The sequence below is a fragment of the Salvelinus sp. IW2-2015 genome, linkage group LG28 (genome assembly GCF_002910315.2).
Source record: "Salvelinus sp. IW2-2015 linkage group LG28, ASM291031v2, whole genome shotgun sequence".
NCBI classification, from domain to species: Eukaryota; Metazoa; Chordata; class Actinopteri; order Salmoniformes; family Salmonidae; genus Salvelinus; species Salvelinus sp. IW2-2015.
In genome coordinates this window covers 29,078,900-29,100,650 of record NC_036868.1, presented here as the reverse complement: position 1 = coordinate 29,100,650, position 21,751 = coordinate 29,078,900, and the positions used below count along the sequence as shown (strand labels likewise).

Sequence of the window (21,751 nt, the reverse complement as noted above, 5' to 3'; positions counted from 1 at the left end):
CACAACAGTGGAAGGCCTGATCAACGACAACGATGAGACAGCCTATAGGGAAGAGGTCAGAGACCTGAACGTGTGGTGCCAGGATAACAACCTCTTCCTCAAAGTGATCAAGACAAAGGAGATGATTGTGGACTACAGGAAAAGGAGGATTGAGCACACCCCTATTCTCATCGACGGGGCTGTAGTGGAGCAGGTTGAGAGCTTCAAGTTCCTTGGTGTCCACATCACCAACAAACTATCATGGTCCAAACACACCAAGATAGTCGTGAAGAGGGCACGACAAAGTCTATTCCCCCTCAGGAGACTGAAAAGATTTGGAATGGATCCTCAGATCCTTAAAAAGTTCTACAGCTGCACCATTGAGAGCATCCTGACTGTTTGCATCACTGCCTGGTACGGCAACTGCAGAGGCACTACAGAGGGTAGTGCGTACAGCCWYGTTCATCACTGGYGTCAAGCTTCTTGCCATCCAGGACCTCTACACCAGGCGGTGTCAGAGGAAGGCTCTAAAAATTSTCAAAGACTCCAGACACCCTAGTCATAGKCTGTTCTCTCTGCCGCACAGCAAGCGGTACTGGAGAGTCTAGGTCCAAAAGGCTTCTTAACAGCTTCTAACCCCAAGCCATAAGACTTCTGAACAGCTAATCAATTGGCTACCCAGACTATTTGCATTGCGTCCCCGTCCCCCCCCCACACACACCCACACTTTTACGCTGCTGCTATTCTCTGTTTATTATTACTTGAACTGTACCTACATGTACATTTTACCTCAATTACCTCAACTAACATGTGCCCCTACACATTGACACTGTACCGGTACCCCCTGTATATAGTAGCCTCGCTACTGTTATTTTAGTGCTGCTCTTTAATAATATTTTACTTATTTATATTTTCACTTATTTTTCTTAACTGCATTGTTGGTTAAGGGCTTGTAAGTAAGCATTTRACTGTAAGGTCGACACCTGTTGTATTCGGCGCATGTGACAAATTACATTTMATTTGATTTGAGATGCAGTGCCTTAGACCCGACCTCAACCAAATTGAGATGGTTTGGGATGAGTTGGACCGCAGAGTGAAGGAAAACCAGCCAACAAGTGCTCAGCATATGTGGGAACTCCTTCAAGATGGTTGGAAAAGCATTCCAGGTGAAGCTGGTTGAGGGAATACCAAGAGTGTGCAAAGCTGTCATCATCAACACTTTTTTGGTTACTACATGATTCCATATGTGTTATTTCATAGCTGTGATGTCTTCACTATTATTCTACAATGCAGAAAAACTCTTGAATGAGTAGGTGTGTCCAAACTTTTGACTGGTAATGTATGTATGAACAAATGAATGAATGATGTAATCCTTAGTGAATGGCCCATAAATGTATGAAGATAACATATACTCTATTGATATTTCAATGCTGGAGTAAATGTGGAAATTCAGCCTTGAAACAATAAGTCATAAACTCAAGCTGTAACTGGTCTGTCTTAATACCAAAAGGCTGCATGTTTCTATGTGTGTTTGTGTATACTTGTAGGTGTGTGTGTGTCTGTCACTGCCCCACACACCTCTGTATTTGTGCACTGCCACTGGTTGCACCATGTGCTCTTCCAAACCAACACCWTTTACAGCAATGTTTCCTAGTTGTGCAAAGCTTAGGGTTGAGACTCCCCCTTGTGTATTTACTTGAGCCCCAGGACTGAAGCCTACTCTCTCTCCACTCTCTTCCCTATCAGCAGAGAAGTTCAAACAAAACTTGGACCTACACAAACAGAAAGAGGAGGGATGGGGGATATGAACATGAGCAAGATGTTTTTGCCCAAATTGCTGAGAGCAAAGTAATTATATGTAGAGAATTTATACTCTTTCGGAATATTAATAATAATTTATTTTCTGTAACGTTGTCAAGGGACAAATCTGGAAGTGCCAATGTGTATCAAGCAATGCTGACAAATAATAATAATAAAAACAACAATAACAACAGGAATAATAATATTAATAATATACACCCAATAAACACAATGTCCTAATCACAGAAAGCACACTTTAAAGTATCATGGTCGAGCTCAGTAGATGACTGATGCCAGTCCAGTTCAAGTATACCAATACAGACCAGTACTAGTATTCCAGTATAGTTCAGTAGTTAATAAAGCGTAGTGTAGTGTTGTCCTCCGTGGGATGTCCATTGTATTGGGCACCTATTGGGGAGTCACCTCGCATAATGGGGAGAGCCTATTGAGGACCCCTCTCCCCTTTCGTAGTGTAGTGGCCAAAATCAATTGGTGACCGCACTTGCATTGTAGGGTCATTCTTAGAGTAGGTAGGGTACAGGGTAGTGGGAAGCCCTTGCCTGGGCATAGTGAGGACCCCTATTTAGTGTTTCTAGTACATCAGGGCAGATAGATCAGGTTTCACACAGTCCAACCACCAAAAAGCACGTGTCAAAGTCAATCCATGGAGGGCCGAGTATCTGCGGGTCTTCGCTCCTCCCTTGTACTTGATTGATGAATTAAGGTCACTAATTAGTAAGGAACTCCCCACAACTGGGGCTGGGGCTTAAATGAAAGAAAAAAACAAAAACCCGCAGACACTAGGCCTTCCATCAAATGAGATTGACACCCCTGCTCAATAAAATCAAAGTATCTTCAGATCAGCAGAATAATTAAAAAAAACAAATAATAATCATAGTCATGATGAAATTAATAATAATAATAATAATAATAACAACAACACAATAGCTAGATAACTTGGACAGCCCAGTATGCTTCAGATTGGGAGGAATGCAACTTCATACTTCATACATTCAAAAAAGCAGGAAAATCAGATAAAAATAAATAAATAAATAAAAACATGAAAAGCAAAAAAAAACATCGGGGCGGTGGGGGGGGGGGGGGTGAAGGTAGGTCATGGTGGGTTACTCGTGTAAGAGCTCCTGGAGACAGTTGGGCGACTTAAAGACCTCGGGCACCTCGTTGTCCAGCTTGCAGATCACCTTGTAGATGGCCTTCTTCCAGGATGGGTCCACGTCTTTGCCCGCCACAATGGCGTTGAAGAACTCACGCAGCGTGATCGTAGCCACCTCCAGGAACAGCTCTGGAACCTGCACCAACACAGACAGAAGACAGGGGGCGTTAGTTCAGGTTCTCCTGATGGCTTGGTTCATTGGAGCATGGTGATAGCAACACCATAGTTGTGGGTCTGATGACTGCCACATACATTGAATATATGTATGAACTGTAACATTATATATATATGTATATACAGTGGGGAGAACAAGTATTTGATACACTGCCGATTTAGCAGGTTTTCCTACTTACAAAGCATGTAGAGGTCTGTAATTTTTATCATAGGTATACTTCAACTATGAGAGACGGAATCTAAAACAAAAATCKAGAAAATCACATTGTATGATTTTTAAGTAATTAATTTTAGATTCCGTCTCTCACAGTTGAAGTGTACCTATGATAAAAATTACAGACCTCTACATGCTTTGTAAGTAGGAAAACCTGCTAAATCGGCAGTGTATGAGACCATATACCACCGGTATGGCAAAATATTCATTTTTACTATTATTTTTACTATACTATTATGTTAGTTGCCAGTTTATAATAGCAATAAGGCACCTCTGGGTTTTGTGGTGTTTGGCCAATATACCACGTCCAAGGGCTGTACCCAGGCACTGCGTTGCGTCGAGCATAAGAACAGTCCTTAGCCGTGGAATATTGTCCATATACCACACCCCCTCAAGCCTTATTGCTTAAGTATATAATGCTTAATAATATATTATTATAATATCAGAGACCTTCCATTAATAATACTATTATTAAAACGTATCAAAATGTATTTTATATCACAACTTAGGTGAGAGTAGTAGTGTGGTAGAAAGTAGTTGTATCATTTACAGTAACACACCGTTATCACAACAATAAAGGGTTGAGTTCGTTGCTCTATTGAGAAGCCCTGTGGTGTTCTGTAACACTGTGTATCACCTGTCTCTTCAGTCCCTACTTCCTCAAAAGATCCATTGAAATATACAGTACACTTGTGTTGTGACTTATAATGGCTTATTTCTTGCAAATTCTCAGGTTTATATCCCACCCTCCTCCTCCTCCCCCCCCCTCCGCTCCCCAGCTTCAGAAAGACATCTTTATGAGTGTACTGTAAATATGACCCCACGCAACAGCCTGAAAAGAGGAAGTAGTACCAAATGCTTTGGGAACACACAGACACAGGCTCTTTAGTGTCCATGACAGCAAAGCTCACTGACACCATAGAGATTATTTGTCTGGAAAAGATCTCTGACACCTTACCCCAAGCCAGCACACATACACATGTGTAGGAGCACACACACATGCACGTCCACACACATACACACACACACCTGATTGAACCAAGTAGATGACACACCTCACACTGTGAGAGAGAGACACACATGCGCACACACACACACACACACACGAGCGTGTACGCATGTACCCACGCACACACAGACACACATGCGCACGCACACACACACAGCCCTGGTGTATTTGCCTGAACCTCTCTCCTTCACTCAAAGCCCCAGAGCGATGCAGCCTTCAGGGGTCACCTGCTTGGATAATGCTGACTGTCTCTCTGCCTGCCTCCCTCTGCAGCCACACACACACACACACACATGTTAACACACACACAGGCAGACATGCAGGCAGACACACACACACCTGGCAGCTTACCCAAACGTCTGACAGTGCGCACTCCGCTCCTCTCCTCCTGTGTCCTGCAGATACTCATCAGGAGCGTCAGGACACAGCAAGGTTAGTGGCCACCGYAACACACACACAGACACACACACAGGCACGGGACAACCAAACACCCCCCTCAGTGTGATGAATGGAGTGTGTGTGTGTTTGTGTGTGTGTGTGTGTGCACACATGTATGTGTGTGTGCACGCACGTGTGTATGTCCACTGCTCTTTGTGTGACAAGGTGAATCGTGAATAAGAAAGTGTACGTAMGAGAAAATTGTGAGAGAAAATACAGTGCGTGAATGTATGTGTGCAGATTCAGTAAATGTGAGCCATCTAGGGCTAACAGCAGTCAATACAACCTACTGTACAAAACACCATATCTTACTAATGGATAACACTTTTACGACACAATAAAAATAAAAATAAATCAGAGTTTGGCCTGGTGTCACCTATGAAACACAGTGACACAATAAACTGGATGGCAGGAGACTGTGACTGTGTCCCCTATACACACCAGACTGGTCGGCAGGCAAACAGGCAGGCAGCGGTCCAGTGCAGTACGAGACGCAGGGAGTGCCGCATTACTAAGAATATTCCTACATGGAATTTCTCCTGACGTTTTGACTATAAAAGGACAGCAAAATGCTGACTGCAAGGAGAAGGCAATGTCAAGCAGAAAAGGGTATTGGTATTTCAGATCCTCTTGACTGAGAGAGTGGAGACGGAGAGAGAGAGAGAGGGAGAAGCAGGAGCAAGAGAGAGAGAGAGAGAGAGAGAGTTATTCTTGTCCCTGAGCCCTTTGTCTGTCATCGTGTGTGTGTGTGTGCTTACGAGCTGCCTGCTTGTCGTGGCCAGCAGAGAGCTCTAACTGTTGTGTCCCCCTCTCCGTTCCCCCTCCTTCCTTGGGTTAGCTGTTGGACCTTTGTTCCAGAGGCGTTGGTGATAGCAGGATAAAGGTAGGGGGGGGGGGCAGTAAGAGAGTGAGAAAAGGCAAGCAGGGTGACTGACTGAAAGAAAGAGGAGCATCGCATCTGATGGGGGGGACTGAGAAAGGCAAGCAGGGTAACTGACTGATTGAAAGAGGAACATGGCATCTGATGTCCCACACGCAAACACGCACCCAAAATATGGTACAGCACTTTGAGTCACACACACAATGCACTGTGTTCCCTTTCTGCTGATGAAGGCATCAGACTAATATAAATGGAATAAATATTTTGGTACTGCCTCACAATGTCKACGGAGYGBYGGGGGGGGGGGGGGGGGGGCAGTGAGAGAGTGTCCAAAACAAGAGCTTTCATGTAAAGCGATATTATGCTGCTCTTGCCCAGTATAACACAATATGAGAGGAGGAGAGTAGGAGAAGAGGACAGAGGGGGAGCCAGAGAAAGGAAGGACAAAAAAAGCGCCAGAGTGTTGTTTGGCGACAATAAAAGCTGTAATATTTTACCCAGCATTCATTCAACCCGCTGTGTACCCTCTCACACACGCATGTCGCTCACCCTCCACCTCTCCCCCACCATGGCCCAACCCAAGTCCTGCTGTTAGGGTAGTAAATATTGATGAAGGAGAAGTGGACCTATCACCAACCCTACTGAGGATGGAGGGGGTGAGATGAGAAAACGAGGGGGTTCCATGGACAAGCGGCACAGATGAGGCATTTAATCACTCTCATTCATCCTCTGTCTCCCCTACTCGKCCCTTCCTCTCTCATTCTCTCTCTCTCTGTCTCTCTTTCCCCTTCCCTCTCTCTCATGACAGCTTGCTTTGAGACAGCGGGATAAGCTCTCTTGCAGAAAGGGGGAATCGGATTTCCTCTTTTTTTGATGAGGTAATAAAATATGGCAGAGGACAATGGCAGCTCCTAGACTGCTTGCTGAGGGATATTCACACAACATCATCCAGACTGTCTTAAGACTGCTTAAATCAACAGCAGAAAGGTAGCCAGCCAGGGGGCCTAAATCCACTACTGTTCAAGGGGCGGGAATCTGTGTTCTGCAAAGCCTGAGAAAGCTCCTCTAGGTGACAGCGTGTTTTATGCCTGCCTTTGGGAACTATCAGGAGATGTATTGCACCTTCTATTTGCTCAGCGCTGGACAAACAAAAAGAGAACCTAGAAGATAAGCACTGTGTGTGCTGGGCTAGCCTTGAAAGAAGCACACCACACACAGAGCCCACATGCTCTGAGTTCCCCTGGGTTACAGWGCCTTGCAAAAGCATTCATCCCCTTTGATGTTTTTCCTATTTTGTTGCATTACAACCTGTAATTTAAATTTAAAAAAATTGGGATTTCATGAAATGGACATACACAAAATATTTTATATTGGTGAATTGAAATGAAAAAAATTACGTGTGTCAAAAAACATCAAAAACTAAAAAGATGAAAAGTGGGGTGTGCATATGTATTCACCCCCTTTGCTATGAAGACCCTAAATAAGATCTGGTGCAACCAATTACCTTCAGAAGTCACATCATTAGTGAAATGACCTCAGTATATATACACCTGTTCTGAAAGGCCCCAGAGTCTGCAACACCACGAAGCAAGGGGCACCAACAAGCAAGCGGCACTATGAAGACAAAGGAGCTCGCCAAACAAGTCAGTTGTGGAGAAGTACGGATCAGGGTTGAGTTATAAAAAAATATCCAAAACTTTGAACATCCCACGGAGCACCATTAAATCATTACAAAAAAATGGAAAGAATATGGCACCACAACAAACCTGCCAAGAGAGGGCCGCCCACCAAAACTCACAGACCAGGCAAGGAGGGCATTAATCAGAGAGGCAACAAAGAGACCAAAGATAACCCTGAAGGAGCTGKAAAGCTCCACGGGGAAGATTGGAGTGTCTGTCCATGGGACCACTTTAAGCCATACACTCCACAGAACTGGGCTTTACGGAAGAGTGGCCAAAACAAAGCTATTGTTTAAATAAATAAATAAGCAATCATGTTTGGTGTTCGCCAAAACGCATGTGGGAGACTCCCCAAACATATGGAAGAAGGTGCTCTGGTCAGATGAGACTKAAATTTAGATTTTTGGCCACCAAGGAAAACACCATGTCTGGTGCAAAACCAACACCTCTCATCACCACTAGAACACCATCCCTGTGTTGTGGGGATGTTTTTCATCGGCAGGGACTGGGAAACTGGTCAGAATTGAAGGAATGATGGATGGAGCTAAATACAGGGAAATTCTTGAGGGAAACCTGTTTCAGTATTTCAGATATTTGGGACTGGGACGGAGGTTCACCTTCCAGCAGGACAATGACCCTAAGCATACTGCTAAAGCAACACTTGAGTGGTTGAAGGGTAAACCTTTAAATGTCTTGGAATGGCCTAGTCAAAGCCCAGACCTCAATCCAATTGAGAATCTGTGCTATGACTTAAAGATTGCTGTACACCAGCYGAACCCATCCATCTTGAAGGAGCTGGAGCAGTTTTGCCTTGAAGAATGTGCAAAAATCCCAGTGGAAAGATGTGCCAAGCTTATAGAGACATACCCCAAGAGAATTGCAGGTGCAATTGATTCAAAAGGTGGCTCTACAAAGTATTGACTTTGGGGGAGTGAATAGTTATGCATGCTCAAGTTTTCTGTTTTGTTGTCTTATTTCTTGTTTGATTCACAATAAAACATATTTTGCATCTTCAAAGTGGTAGGCATGTTGTGTAAATCAAATGATACAAACCCCCCAAAAATCTATTTTAATTCCAGGTTGTAAGGCAACAAAATAGTGTGCAACAAAATGCCAAGAGGGGTGAATACTTTCGCAAGCCACTGTAATTCCTAAGCTGCACCTGGCCTGGGAGTAGGAACGCTTCCCATGTCTTTCGCTCTGGCTGAGGGCCAATCCAAGATTTTACTATACACGGAATTCTGTGGAGGTTGAGCTCTGACAACGGAACACAATTTCTTTCAACATTTTACCAGCTTCAAATTCTGAATGGTTGATGTTGGAAACTGTTCAGCAGGGAAACAGAATCGTAACTTGAGAAAATATAAGATCTTTGTTGAGTAAAACTTCAATCAATAATCTGCAACGGTTTTGATAAATTCTTGGACTGCACTGTCAATTTGGGCAAACAGAACCGATGCCCATTTCTCCCCCTTCCTCCCTGTCTTTCTCCTGCCACCCCACTTTAGCTGATAAGACAATGCCATGGCTGAAGAGTCCAAGAGGAGAGGAGAGAAGAGAAGGACATTAAATGAAAGGAAAAGAAAGAAAAGGAAAGAGAGGAGAAGGGGAAACCAACCTGAAAGCTGTGTAAATACGCTCCTTGTAGTACTGATAGTGGTAGGGTGGAGGTGGCCTTAGCTGAAGCATTTAGGGGCTGCTGCATTCCTGCATTTGGCTGCTGCATCGTGTGTTTTCCCTAGCGTCATCTGTGTGTTTCTCAAGGTGTACCACAGGCAGGGAGTGAAGGACGGGACAGTGTCGAAGACGCTGCTTTCCCTCATCCCTCATCCCCCCATTCCCCGCAATCATATCAGGGCCTTATCTGACATCTCTTATCCCCTCCCCTCCTCATTAACTCTCTCCAGATGGGTAGTAGGTTAGTCAGAGAGACCTGTCCATCATGAAAAACTTCTTCATGTATGTTGTCATATACTTTACACAACTGCAAAATTCAAGGAACACAACCAATACTGCAATACAGGAGTGAAATACAACTCTAGCTGTTGTGCTCTCTCAGTAATGTCTATTAATTAAGATGAGCAAAAGGCACAATTCTCTCTGACTGAAACACACAGCACACATTTCATTATCTATTTGATATGCTCCCCACCCCAGCAGAGACCCAGCCGGTGATCTAAATGGGGGTCAGGGAGTGGTGTGTTGGGGCCTCTTATATCAGTAAGCCAGGCAAGCTCCCAGAGAGAGACCAGGAGGCGGAAATAAAGAGGGAATCTGGAAGATAGGACAGGGACATCTGGTGAGGAAAAGAATGGAGGGAGGGGAGGAGGAGAGATTGGAAGAATAGAAGAGCCAGGGCGAAGGAGCGTGTGGGTGGGCGGGTTGACAAAGATGGGGGCAGTAAGGAGCAGAGAGGAGGAGGGGAATTAGGGAGAAAGGAAGAAGGGTGGATGAGAAAGAAAGAGAAAGGCAATAATGTTGTCAGATTGGGAGGAGGTATTGGCATCATTTGACTGGGAAATGGGACGTGTGTGTGGTGTGTGTGTGGTGTGTGTGTGTGTGTGTGTGTGTGTGTGTGTGTGTGTGTGTGTGTGTGTGTGTGTGTTGTGTGCGTGCGTGCGCGTGCGTGCGTGCGTGCGTGCGTGCGTGCTGCGTGGTGTGTGTGTGTGAGAGTGAAGGGGGGTCTTTGACACATTCTGAAGCTCTGAGATGCACACCCTGGTTATTCTGGCATTGGTCCTTTGCCATGCTTCATTAGTCACACACACACACACCGAAAACGTCCAGGAATAATGACATAATCAGCAGCTGTGCCACACGGCAGGCTGCCCTCACAAGGTGACAGGGACAGAAGGTTGGGGGAAAGGGGATGGAGAAGGGAGAGGGAGGGGAGGAAGAGAATAAAGGATCAAATGGAGTAGAGTATGCAGTTCTTCTCATTTAGTATATGGCTATGGAGTATGAAGTGTGTAGGAGAGATATTTATGTGTGTGTGTGTGTGTGTGTGTGTGGTGTGTGAGAGACAAGAGAAGTCAGACCACAAGGAGGTCCCATTAATTAAGTAAGTCTCACCCATCCCTGGTGCTCCAGGCTTCAAGCACAGTTCGGCTCATTTAACAAGCACTCCACATTAAGTGGGTTTCCTTTGACACACACACAAACATACACACACGGTCACATGCCACACTAAAGATGGGACCTGACTAATTTTTCAAACAGAGGCCTTAAAGCTGCAGGACACTCAGTGAAGAACCTGACAGACTTCTCTCCTTCATTATTACCCTCTTTCTTTCCCCTTCTACTGTGAGGCTAATAACACCGAAATTGCTATATACTGTTCTCGTGCCTTAAACTAAAGTCTGCAAGGTTAACAGCTAAAACAATTTTTGTCACACACTCTCAGAGCAACCTACAGTGCCAGTTACAGTAGACATTGTGAAACCAGGATAATGAAAGATGTAATGGAGTGTGAGCCTTACATGGCTGTATGTTGCCCTCTTTGCTTCTTCAGGTCATCATTACTGTTCTCTATTAGACACTACAGTACGCCTGCCAGAAACATGTCAAATCTCTCTCACTTTGTATCTGTCTATTTCTTTTTCACAACGCACACGCAACACGACACCACACCACAACCACACACACACACACACACACACAACACACAACAGATACGCCACACAGATACGCACACAGACACACCACACACCCACACACAAGCACAAACCACACCACAAACACACACCAAACACACACACACAGCACACACACACACGCACATTTCACACCCCAAACACACACACCCACACACACACAAACATAAGGCTTTTATTGAAAACACTACACCTGTGTGTGTCTGCTCTGTGTCCACTGGACATGACCTTTCAACCCCACACCCCCCAGGGTTAAATGCAGGTCAGTGATATGACCCACACACACACACACCACACCCGCTGTGTACCAGAGAGGAATGAGAGAATGAGACAGACAGAAGGGAAGAGGACAGACATTACCCTCTTGGAAGAGAGCAAATGTGGCCCCAAGAGGCCGGCAGGGATCTTCTTGTCTCTTTGCGCTCTAGCAACCCCTATGGCAGTGCACGCTGACACGGTCGCCAGGTGTATGGTGTTTGCTCCAACACATTGGTGCGGCTGGCTTTCGGGTTAAGCGGACAGTTGCAGCGATGGGAGTTGCAGCGATGGGACAACACGGTAACTACCAATTGGGTAAAAAGAAGGAATGGTTTTCTCTTTATTTAATCATTATACGTCTGTATGTTTCTGTTATAATTGTAACATTCTTTGCTAGATAGAACCTTCTGACCAAACCCAGATGGACATTTCAGAGCCATATCGAGATTCCACCCCGCTAAAAAAGTGAATTTACAAATGTCTTAGGATTTTGATGCTCCGCACTTTAGTAACATTAAAGGTGAGGACCTTAATGGGTTATGAAAGAAGAATTCACTACAAAACCTTTCTGAGATCTGGAATTTGAAAACTGTAATGCTCAATATCTCAGAACTATGCTTTGTGCGGATAAAACCTTATAGCTATAGTCCCAAGGTCTCAAGACAGCATCTGGTCTTAGCCTCTCTTAAGGCACCATTAATGGACAGGGACTGGAGAGGAGAGAGAGATGGAGAAGCGATAAGGATGGATGCAAGGGAGAAGAGAAGGAAGGAGCGGTTTAGAGGAAAGAGGTAACGCCAAGTTTCACTTGAACAGACAATAAAGTTTTCTATAATTTGGGGATTTTGTCGTTGATGAACAGAAAACCCCTTGGCTCTGAGAGAGTACAAACCGTGGGAGGGCCGTATCAATTCAAACAGAGGGATGACAGATGGATGGACGGACAAAAGAGGAAAAAAGACAAAAGTAGTGAGAGACGTCTTTCCAATACGAGGGAGCAGCTGATAAGGGCGGACACATGATACCCTGAGGATGAGTGTGTGTGTGTGTGTGTGCTGTCATTGGTACTTCACTCTCTAAAGACAGAGATCATAGGGACTTCCTCTTTTAAATGCTCTGTAGGGTGGTGGTTGTGTGTGTGTGTGTGTGTGTGTGTGTGTGTGTGTGTGTGTGTGTGTGTGTGTGTGTGTGTGTGTTGTGTGTGTGGTGTGTGTGTGTGTGTGTGTTGGTGGTGTGTGTGTGATGTGGGAGGGAGGCCACTGACAGTGGAAACTTGGCCTAGTCCCTCTTATGTAAATGAGACGTTCTCTGGAGCCATCATAAAAATGTATCTTCATCGCCCCCCACCCCACTCTCTCTGCCTCTATTTCTGACACTTTTTCTCCACACCATCCATTTATCACCCCCCACCATCAGCCTTATGACAGGGGGAGAGGAAATTGAGAGATATAGAAGAGAGGCGACAGAGAGAAAGAAAAGAAGGAAGAAAAAGTGTTTTGATGTTTTGGGGTGTCGGGGAAGCACAGAAAGGACAGTTGCCAGTGTGAATGGGGGAGTTTGACTTTACGGTTAGAACAAATCTGGAGGAGGACGGGGGTTAGACGGGGTATTTTGATGATGGGGCGAAAGAGAAAGAGAGATATGGAAGAGAGAAGAGGTAAGAAAGAAAGAGAGAGAGGCTGAGAAAAAAGGATAGCGAGAGAGAGAGCTGGGGCAGGTAATTTACACAGGCTCTTTAATTACAGCTGGTGTTCACTGTGCCAGAAGGAATGTGGCAATTATGCCATAAAAACTTCCTAAGGGGGGAAAATAGAACAGGGGAGAGGGGATGGAGGGCGGGGGAAGGGGGGCAGAAAGACATGCAAAAAGGGGGAAGAAAGAATGAAAGGAGAGAGGCAACCTAAGGAAGAGAGAAAGAAAGAGGGCATTGAAATGAAAGAGAAGAGGAAACAATAACTACAAAAGACGAACTCAGAGGGAGACGGGAGTGTATTAGTGGAGCACAGTGAACAGAGCAGAATTTCATCAAAACAAAAAAACCAGACCTGTGTGTGTGTGTGTGTGTGCGTGTCTTGTGAGTCAGAGATGTAAGGTGTAGATGGAAATATACTGGATGTGTATCTAGATGCCCCCAAGGCCCTTCTATAGATCACTTCCCTTCCTTCTCCTCCTTGGGGGCATCTAGATACAAATCCAGTATATTTCATCTACACCTCACATCTCTGACTCGCAAGGCACACACACACACACACACACACACACACACACACACACACACACACACACACACACACACACACACACACACAACACCACACACACACACACACACCACACACACACACCAGACAGACAAACAAAACACCCTCACACGTATGCACTGGCAGACTTCACACTGGCCAAGGCAGTTCGTTTGTGTCGGGGTGGTGTATTTGCATCGCTGGGCAAATTTTCTTGTGCTCCTCTGTAATCAGCTCTATATCTCCCAGACACCTGCCACGAAAAAACCTTAATATGCAAAACGTCTACACCTCCTCTCCCCCACACCCCCGTACCAGCTCCTCAGTCAATAGAAGACTTATTCACCTGCACCATCTCTCCCTCTCCCTCTCTCTCCTCTCCCTCTCTCTGTCTGCTTGGCAAATTTCTACATTCATGTATGTAAATTGAGAGTTCCTAAGCCAGGCCAGGCTAGTTTCCTGGTACAGTAGAAGAATGCCTGGTCTGTCTTGTTCTGATTTGAGTTGGGGAACTTTGGTTGCTGTTATGCTGTACATTTTGGCCTTATGACTTCATATGGAAGTGCCTGTGTTCCTCCTAGAGTAGTTCAAATCCCAAGAGGGCCAAGAGTGTATGGGGGAGGTGTGTGTGTGTGTGTGGTGTGTGTGTGTGTGTGTGTGTGGTGTGGTGTTGTGGTGTGTGTGTGTGGTGTGTGTGTGTGTGTGTGTGTTGTGTGTGTGTGTGGTGTGTGTGCGTGTGTGTGTGTGTGTGTGTGTGTGGGTGTTGAGGAGAGAAGAAGAGCCCCAACAGACACTAACGGACATAGGAGAGGGAGAGAGAGGCACTTTAAATGTGAGCGCTGCAGAATTCCCCTACCACAAGGGCACTCTCCGCAAAGCGTTGTCTTTCTCTCCTCTTATCCTTCTTTCTCCCTCTCTCTGCCGTTTTTCTCCCGCTTTTCATCTTCTCTCTATTCCCCCCGCTCTGTCCCTACATCACTCCCCTATCTATCCATCTCCCTCTCTGCCCGTCTTTTTTCTCTCTCTCCCTCTTCCTTTTGCTAAAACAGTGGGACGCTTAACCTTGACAACAGTGAGATTTTCCGTCCTGAAAGTGACACACAAACACACACACATGCACACACACACACACACACTGGAGAAGTGCTTGGCCAGCACGGCGGCCGGTCCAAGGGACGGCTGTACCCTTCGAGGTGAGCAGGACACTGGGAAATGCAGCAACAACAAAACACACACTCCCACTATTCCAGGCCATTCTCAGCTGCAGACTTTTAAAGGCCTGTTGTCAGCTGACATTGAAGGCATATTGTGCTGGACTTGACGTTCTGCCACGTTTCATAAGCATTTAGAACAGCCTTACTGTAGTTCTCTCTCAGGGAACACAAGAGGGTGTTTTTTAATTATCGTTTTTTGTTTTTGATAAGTCATTGAGTTGTTGATTGGATATACAGTATCTGGATGTTTTTACCCACGGAGTTGCAGGACTGATTGCAGGTTGACTTGTCTGGTTCGGCTAGCTAGCTATGTAGTCCTGTCCTTTGTTTTGTTATGTGTTATATGTGTAACCCAAGTATACCTAGTAGGCTAGGTCTACTGTGTAGCCTAGGCCTACTAGGTCATACTTGCAAACATTAGAAAAAGTTTAAGTTTAACCTGGACCTGGATCAGCCAATTCAAATCATTGACGTAGTTGCACGTGGTCAAAAGCTATGTTAGCTGTTCCCATCGGATAACCTGGCAGACGTAGCCCTTTGCTAACCTGCACAGATGGTCGTGATTATATCCGGTTCAAATTCCATGACAGCCGCTTAAAATCGTTGACGTAGTTGGATGTGATCCACCACTTGTTCATGAAAATGCACTTAACAGAAGTCCAACGGCACGTTCTGATAATCAAATGTGTTTGACTGATTGGTCATACGCCTCAGTGTAGAGCCCCTACCCACTGGGCAAAAATGTGTTGAATCAACAGTGTTCCCACGTTATTTCAACCCCCCAAAAACTATGTGATGACATTGAATCAACGTGAAAAACTGATTGGATTTGCAAGGGCATTTAATTTTTTAACCTAAATCCAATAAAAATTTGAACTTTTTTTGTCGATTCACGTTGAATTCACGTTAGTTGAGAACTCGTGTAAATCAAAACTAGACGTTGAACTGATGTCTGTGCCCAGTGGTTAGCTCCTCGTGTTTGTCGCAGATTGTGGCAAGTGTGCGAATCCCACATGATCCCCCCCCCCTTTGAAATGTATAATTACGTTCATACGTTCATTGTTTTTGAGTGTGTTGAGAAGAAAAGTGTAGCAAAAACCTTTTAAATTAAGATTCCGAATACATTTAATGAGGAGCTTCTTGTTGGAGTCCCTCTTGCAGACCGACACATACAGTAGGTACTGGCACTGCTACATAAATAATCATTGCTACTATAGGCTATGTTACATAAATGTTTTATATGCATAATAATAATCATCCACTTTTTCACATATGGGTTATTTTAATCAAGGATCAAGGACCAACAGTGAACAGTGTTTTCCTTAGCAAAAATGCTTGACGCGAGGGGGGCTCAAACCCACAGTTAATGTGGCCTGTCAATGAAGCAATGATGAAGACGGTATATGACAACTGAAATGTTGTATAGACCTACTTTATCTTTTTTCCTTAAAAGCACATGTACAGTATATCTGAAACGGATGAGCAAAAACGTGGGATTTTGTCATATATGTGAAAACTTCTAACGTTAGTAGCTAGTAGCCTAGTCAAGGATGCATCATCTTGAAATATTGGCACTCTACACTTGCGACAGACCAAGTAGAACAAAAGTATCATTGTCAGCTAGTGAGGTTACCATAGGCCTAACGTGTGCCAGGTTATCTGGTGGGACCAGCTCCAATGTAACGTTCTATCACGTGCAATGACGTCGACAATTGTAATTGGCTGATGCCAATGACAAGGAGGTCCAGGCTAAATTGTAAACTTTTTCTAATGTTCCGAAGTATGGACCCACTGCGTTTATGTTTGTTCATTTCTTAACTATTTATTTAAGAGGACCACAATTCATCCTTGATGATATTAAATCCATGCACGTGTGGTTGTATTGTGTTTTAAATTGTCAAATAAATCTATCTAGTCCACTAAGGGYAACTCACCCTTTCCAGGTAGTGTATGTACACTGTATGTTTGGTCTCAGGACACTTTTATTGTACATAAAAAAAAAATACTGAGTGAGCTGATCAGTAGTGAATAGTACTGAATAAGTGTCGCACTTAATGGTGTCCTACCTCAACAACATTAGCCTTATTAAACTGTGCATGACATTAGTATTCAGGCGAGGCTATGGTCGCACAGCAGTAAATGGGTGTCGCACTAAAAGCGGTTCTACCTCAAAGTCATTGGCCTTGTTGTAGTGCATGTTGAGGGCTCGGTAGAGCTCACAGTCGCGGCTGACGCTCATCTCCTCCACTCCGGTGACACCGTCGTTGATAGCCTGCCGGGCAAACTTCTCCATCTGGATGTAGTAGAACTCCCGGAAGTTACTGAACCACTTGATGAGCTGGGACGTGATGCAGCGGTTAAACTATGGGAGAGGAGAGAGAGGAGAGAGGCTTTAATAATAAGGATTATATGACAATACCGTTAGAATGTATTATATACACTATAGAAGTTAACAGGATTGGGATCAATTCAGAATTTTGGAATTAACCTCAATTCAACTCATGAGTTGAAATTTGAATTGAATGGCCACACCTCACAGGATGTAGAAATTGAATTTGAGTTTGTGACAGGAAATATCATTTAATAATTCAATTCTATGACTCAGTGCAATTCAACGAAATTCCACTCAGTCATAGAACATGAGTGTTTCATTGAATCTAACAGGTCATACTTCCAGAGACCAAAGAACATGTCACTGAGAAACAATGTTCATATACAGTACTCTTTTTAACCTTAGTGTGTGGAAAGGCAATTATATTTTCTCGACGCTACCTTATTGTGTTATGTATTCTAAAGCCACAATCCGTGATTGGTGCAAAGATTTTGTGGACATGTACTTTTTGGATATAACGTAAACCCATTGATTCTTGGAGAATATCATTCATACTGTTTATGCCTCATGAGCTTAGAACTACTGATTATTTCACCACATAACCCCCCCCCCCCCCCCCCCCCCCCATGGTTACAAACAATACAAATGTAAACAACCCATTTAAAACATATGGGACAATAGCTCTATCACTTAGCATAGACTTGTTTACAAAAATGTTAGCTAAAACTCAGCTGGATGCTTAACATGCAGCTAAGCTAATGACAGCAATTTGGCCCAATAGTCCTTGCATCCAAAGCCCTGTTAGTGAATTTGAGGGTGGGAAGTAACATTATTCAGATCACATCTCTAAGCTTTTTTGTGACAAGCAGCCATTTTGTCTTGATTTTCAAATTAGGTATTTTGGGTTAAACTAATGCATTCTGGGAAATTTAGTATTTACCCCATATTCAACTTATTGTAGGTGATTAATGAAATATAACAACTTAGGATAATATTTGCATACAGATTTTGTTTTTCTTGATCATTAATTTGAAGAGTTTGTCCTGAAAATTGTACAAGATGTTTATTTGTATAGACTAGACCTAATATAAAATAGAAGAAGCATTTGAATTTCAATGAGTTTAGCTGAATTAAATTATATTTCCTTTCATTCAAATTGTGATTCTGATTCTGATTCAAGAATTGAATTGGAATTCAGGAGGCATTCTCAATTCAATTCTGAATTGAGCCCAACCCTGGTAGTTAAACTGTGAGAGATAAAGGGTCAGAGAGATTTTGAGTAATAATTATCATAATTATGAAAATAATTATTTAATAAATAATGGTTATTTATTTAACCTGGATAATTAATTGACATCATGATAATAGCAACACTGATAATATTGGATTTTATTTTATTTGACATTATAAAGTATATTGGGCCACATTATTGTGCAGAACCAATTGTTTTAAGGCTTTCTGGGCTCTGTGATGAAGACATCAATGTTGAGTGTAGTTAAGGGGGCATAGGGGGATTCATATCACACCAGGGAGTCTGGAGGCAGGATGATAACAGAGAGAGAGATACAAGACAAGAGAGAGAAAGACCGCAGCAGGACTGAGAGAGAGAAGATAATAAAGAGAGACATAAAGTAAGACAGAGGGAGAGAGAAAAAAAGAGCGAGCGTGTGTGTCTGCTACTCTTTTCCCTGGGGGACCAGACCTCCCCCTATCATAACCGGGGCTGGGAGGGGAGCGACCACAAACACATAATTGACCAGGAAAACGATTAAGTCATCATCTAAAGCTCCCTTGCCCGCAGGGGGCTCAAACATGTACTTAACCCCATTCACCATTTACCCTGCACTGCACCCTGCTCCCCCACCCCTCTCAGGCTACAAGAAAATAAAAGAAAGTGGGAAAAGAAAAAAAGAGTGAGAGAGAGAGGGATAGAGAGAGAGATGATGAGTGCTGAGAAGGTCTGGCTATCTGATCTGTGTGGCTGCATGGATTCAATAGGACATAAACCTATTAAAGGCCTAGTGGCGCTGGAGCTGTCTTCCGTTTTGCCTCGCTACTGAAAACACATTGTCCAAACAGCCAGACAGGGAGATAAGGACCTCAGAGCCCAGCACAGTCCCCAGCCTGGACAGTCACACACACATACACACACACATGCACGCATCCCTCAAAACCCTTTACCTCAGCCCCCCCAAATCCTTTAACTCATTACTCAGCCCTTCCCCCTCCCCTAAAAGCCTTACACCCCCCTATCCCCCTATCCCTGCCCCGCCCCTACACCAACTCCCCCACTCTCACCCTCCACCCCTCCTCTCTGCTCTTTTTGTGATTCTGTTAGAATAGGAGACAAAACGTTACTAAATGCTGAGCGGCCAGTCGCTGGGGAGGGAGAACGGTTTTGACATGGAGATTAGGCTCTGGCTATTGTTCCAGAACACATTCTCATCTGATCCGGGCCGACACACACACACTAGCGCAGGCTCACACACGGCCTCATTTGAGCTAGGCATGGGCTCGGACAGAGAAGAAGGAGAGAGCAAAAAAGGGAGAGATAAAGTGAGAGAGGGAGAGGATGAGAGAGAAAGGGACTGGAGGGGGGGAAAGGAGCGCATTATTTTCTGGAATGGTCTGTGGATGATAACAATGGGGGGAGACTGAAAGAGTATGTCCGCCTGACATTGTTTGGCATGGTCGGGTGGCGAGGGGAAGGGTGGGGGGTGAGGGAAAGGTGGGGGTGGGGGGAGCGACGAGGCCTAAAGTGCAGGGTTAGCAGAACAGGGCGGCGGTTAGAGTTAGGAGGGGGAGGGAGAGGGTTTGTAGAGAACTGCAGGGCTGGACAATAGACCAGGGCAGCATAGGAACGTGAGCTGTCAGCAAGCAAGGCTCATGACATCGAAGTGTCAAAGAAATAAACTACTGACTCTTACAATTACACACACACATAGGCTATTATTGTACACAGGCAAGAACCAACGTCCACAACACAGACTCTGAGACACACACACTCATGCACATACATTTGCGAGTTCACTATCACAGATACGTCACTACTCAGACACATCACTCTCTCTTGGATGAGTTGGAGTGAGCGATACCTGTGTGTGCGTGTGAGTGTGTGTGTATGTGTGTGTGTGTGTGTGTGTGATTGAGAGCTGCATACTGAGATTAAAGTCAGTGAATGTCATCACTCACACTGGAGACCTTTAGTGTCACTCCTGCCCTATGACTGATAGATTTGTCACTTTGGACAGGCATCGCTTCATTATACAGGCTAGGCTTTATACCTCAACATCTATTTGACACAATGCATGTTTAAATCTACTGTATGGAATATCTACTGTACAAGGATGAACTGTGGTTTAATCACACGTTACATGTATACAGAGAGAGAAAGAGAGAGATTCAATATAAGTGTGTCTACTAAAAGTCTTTGTTGCTACAACAAATCAGGTCCCATTCTTGTTTCATTAAGTTGCTTGTGGGGGGATAAAGATCCCCTGATATCAGCTAAGGACCAGAGTGTTCAGTGGTCCGTCAGTGTTCTGTCGGGGGGAACTATTACAAAGCAACACATCACCGGGACTCCTAAATCTGAGCTGGCAGGGGTCAGCCAAGAGAGACATGAGATGTCCATGGCCTGTTGGAGTGTGTGTGTGTGTGTGTGTGTGTGTGTGTGTGTGTGTGTGTGTGTGTGTGTGTGTGTGTGTGTGCCTGTATGTGTAGGCGTGATTAGCTAAGAGGGGAACGAGAGAGGAACGGCGAGAGCGTATTTCTCACACTCACACTCGAGAGCCTGCAAAAGGTCAACCTTAAGCGTTAACAACAAAGGAACAAAACACACACACGCTTCCCTACCATGCAACCTACATACAACTATGCACACAGCGCCAGAGAAGGAAAACACTCAAGTCCCAACGATTAAGCTCTTTTCAACACCAAAACAAAATCCTATTCATTTTCTATAAGACAACAGGGACATTCACTATATATACAAAAGTATGTGGACACCCCTTCAAATTTCTTTTTTATTTTATTTTTTATTTCACCTTTATTTAACCAGGTAGGCTAGTTGAGAACAAGTTCTCATTTGCAACTGCGACCTGGCCAAGATAAAGCATAGCAGTGTGAACAGACAACACAGAGTTACACATGGAGTAAACAATAAACAAGTCAATAACATGGTAGAAAAAAAAGAGAATCTATATACAATGTGTGCAAAAGGCATGAGGTAGGCAATAAGTCGATATAATTACCAATTTAGCAATTAACACTTGGAGTGATAAATCATCAGATGATCATGTGCAAGAAGAGATACTGGTGTGCAAAAGAGCAGAAAAGTAAATAAATAAAAGCAGTATGGGGGGTGAGGTAGGTAATTGGGTGGGTAGTTTACAGATGGACTATGTACAGCTGCAGCGATCGGTTAGCTGCTCGGATAGCAGTATTTTAAAGTTGTTGAGGGAGATAAAAGTCTCCAACTTCAAGAGATTTTTGCAATTCGTTCCAGTCGCAGGCAGCAGAGAACTGGAAGGAAAGGCGTCAAATGAGGTTTTGGCTTTAGGGATGATCAGTGAGATACACCCTGCTGGAGCGCGTGCTGCGGTGGGTGTAGCCATCGTGACCAGTGAACTGAGATATAAGGCGGCCACTTTACCTAGCATAGCCTTGTAGATGACCTGGAGCCAGTGGGTCTGACGACGACATGTA

The 21,751-nt window shown here is 44.4% G+C and overlaps 1 protein-coding gene across 1 annotated transcript in view; it reads right to left on the bottom strand.

The window, feature by feature from the left end:
- Positions 1-1,862: 1,862 nt before the first annotated feature.
- The window catches only part of LOC111954347 (prospero homeobox protein 1), a 47,135-nt gene continuing 27,246 nt past the window's right edge, over positions 1,863-21,751 (bottom strand). Inside the window, exons 4-5 of the mRNA XM_023974011.2 lie at positions 16,880-17,074; positions 1,863-3,089 (exon numbers count right to left, since the gene is read on the bottom strand). Of these exons, the coding sequence (XP_023829779.1) occupies positions 2,904-3,089; positions 16,880-17,074 (381 nt within the window). The 3' untranslated portion in view covers positions 1,863-2,903. The remainder of the gene's footprint in view (positions 3,090-16,879; positions 17,075-21,751) is intronic.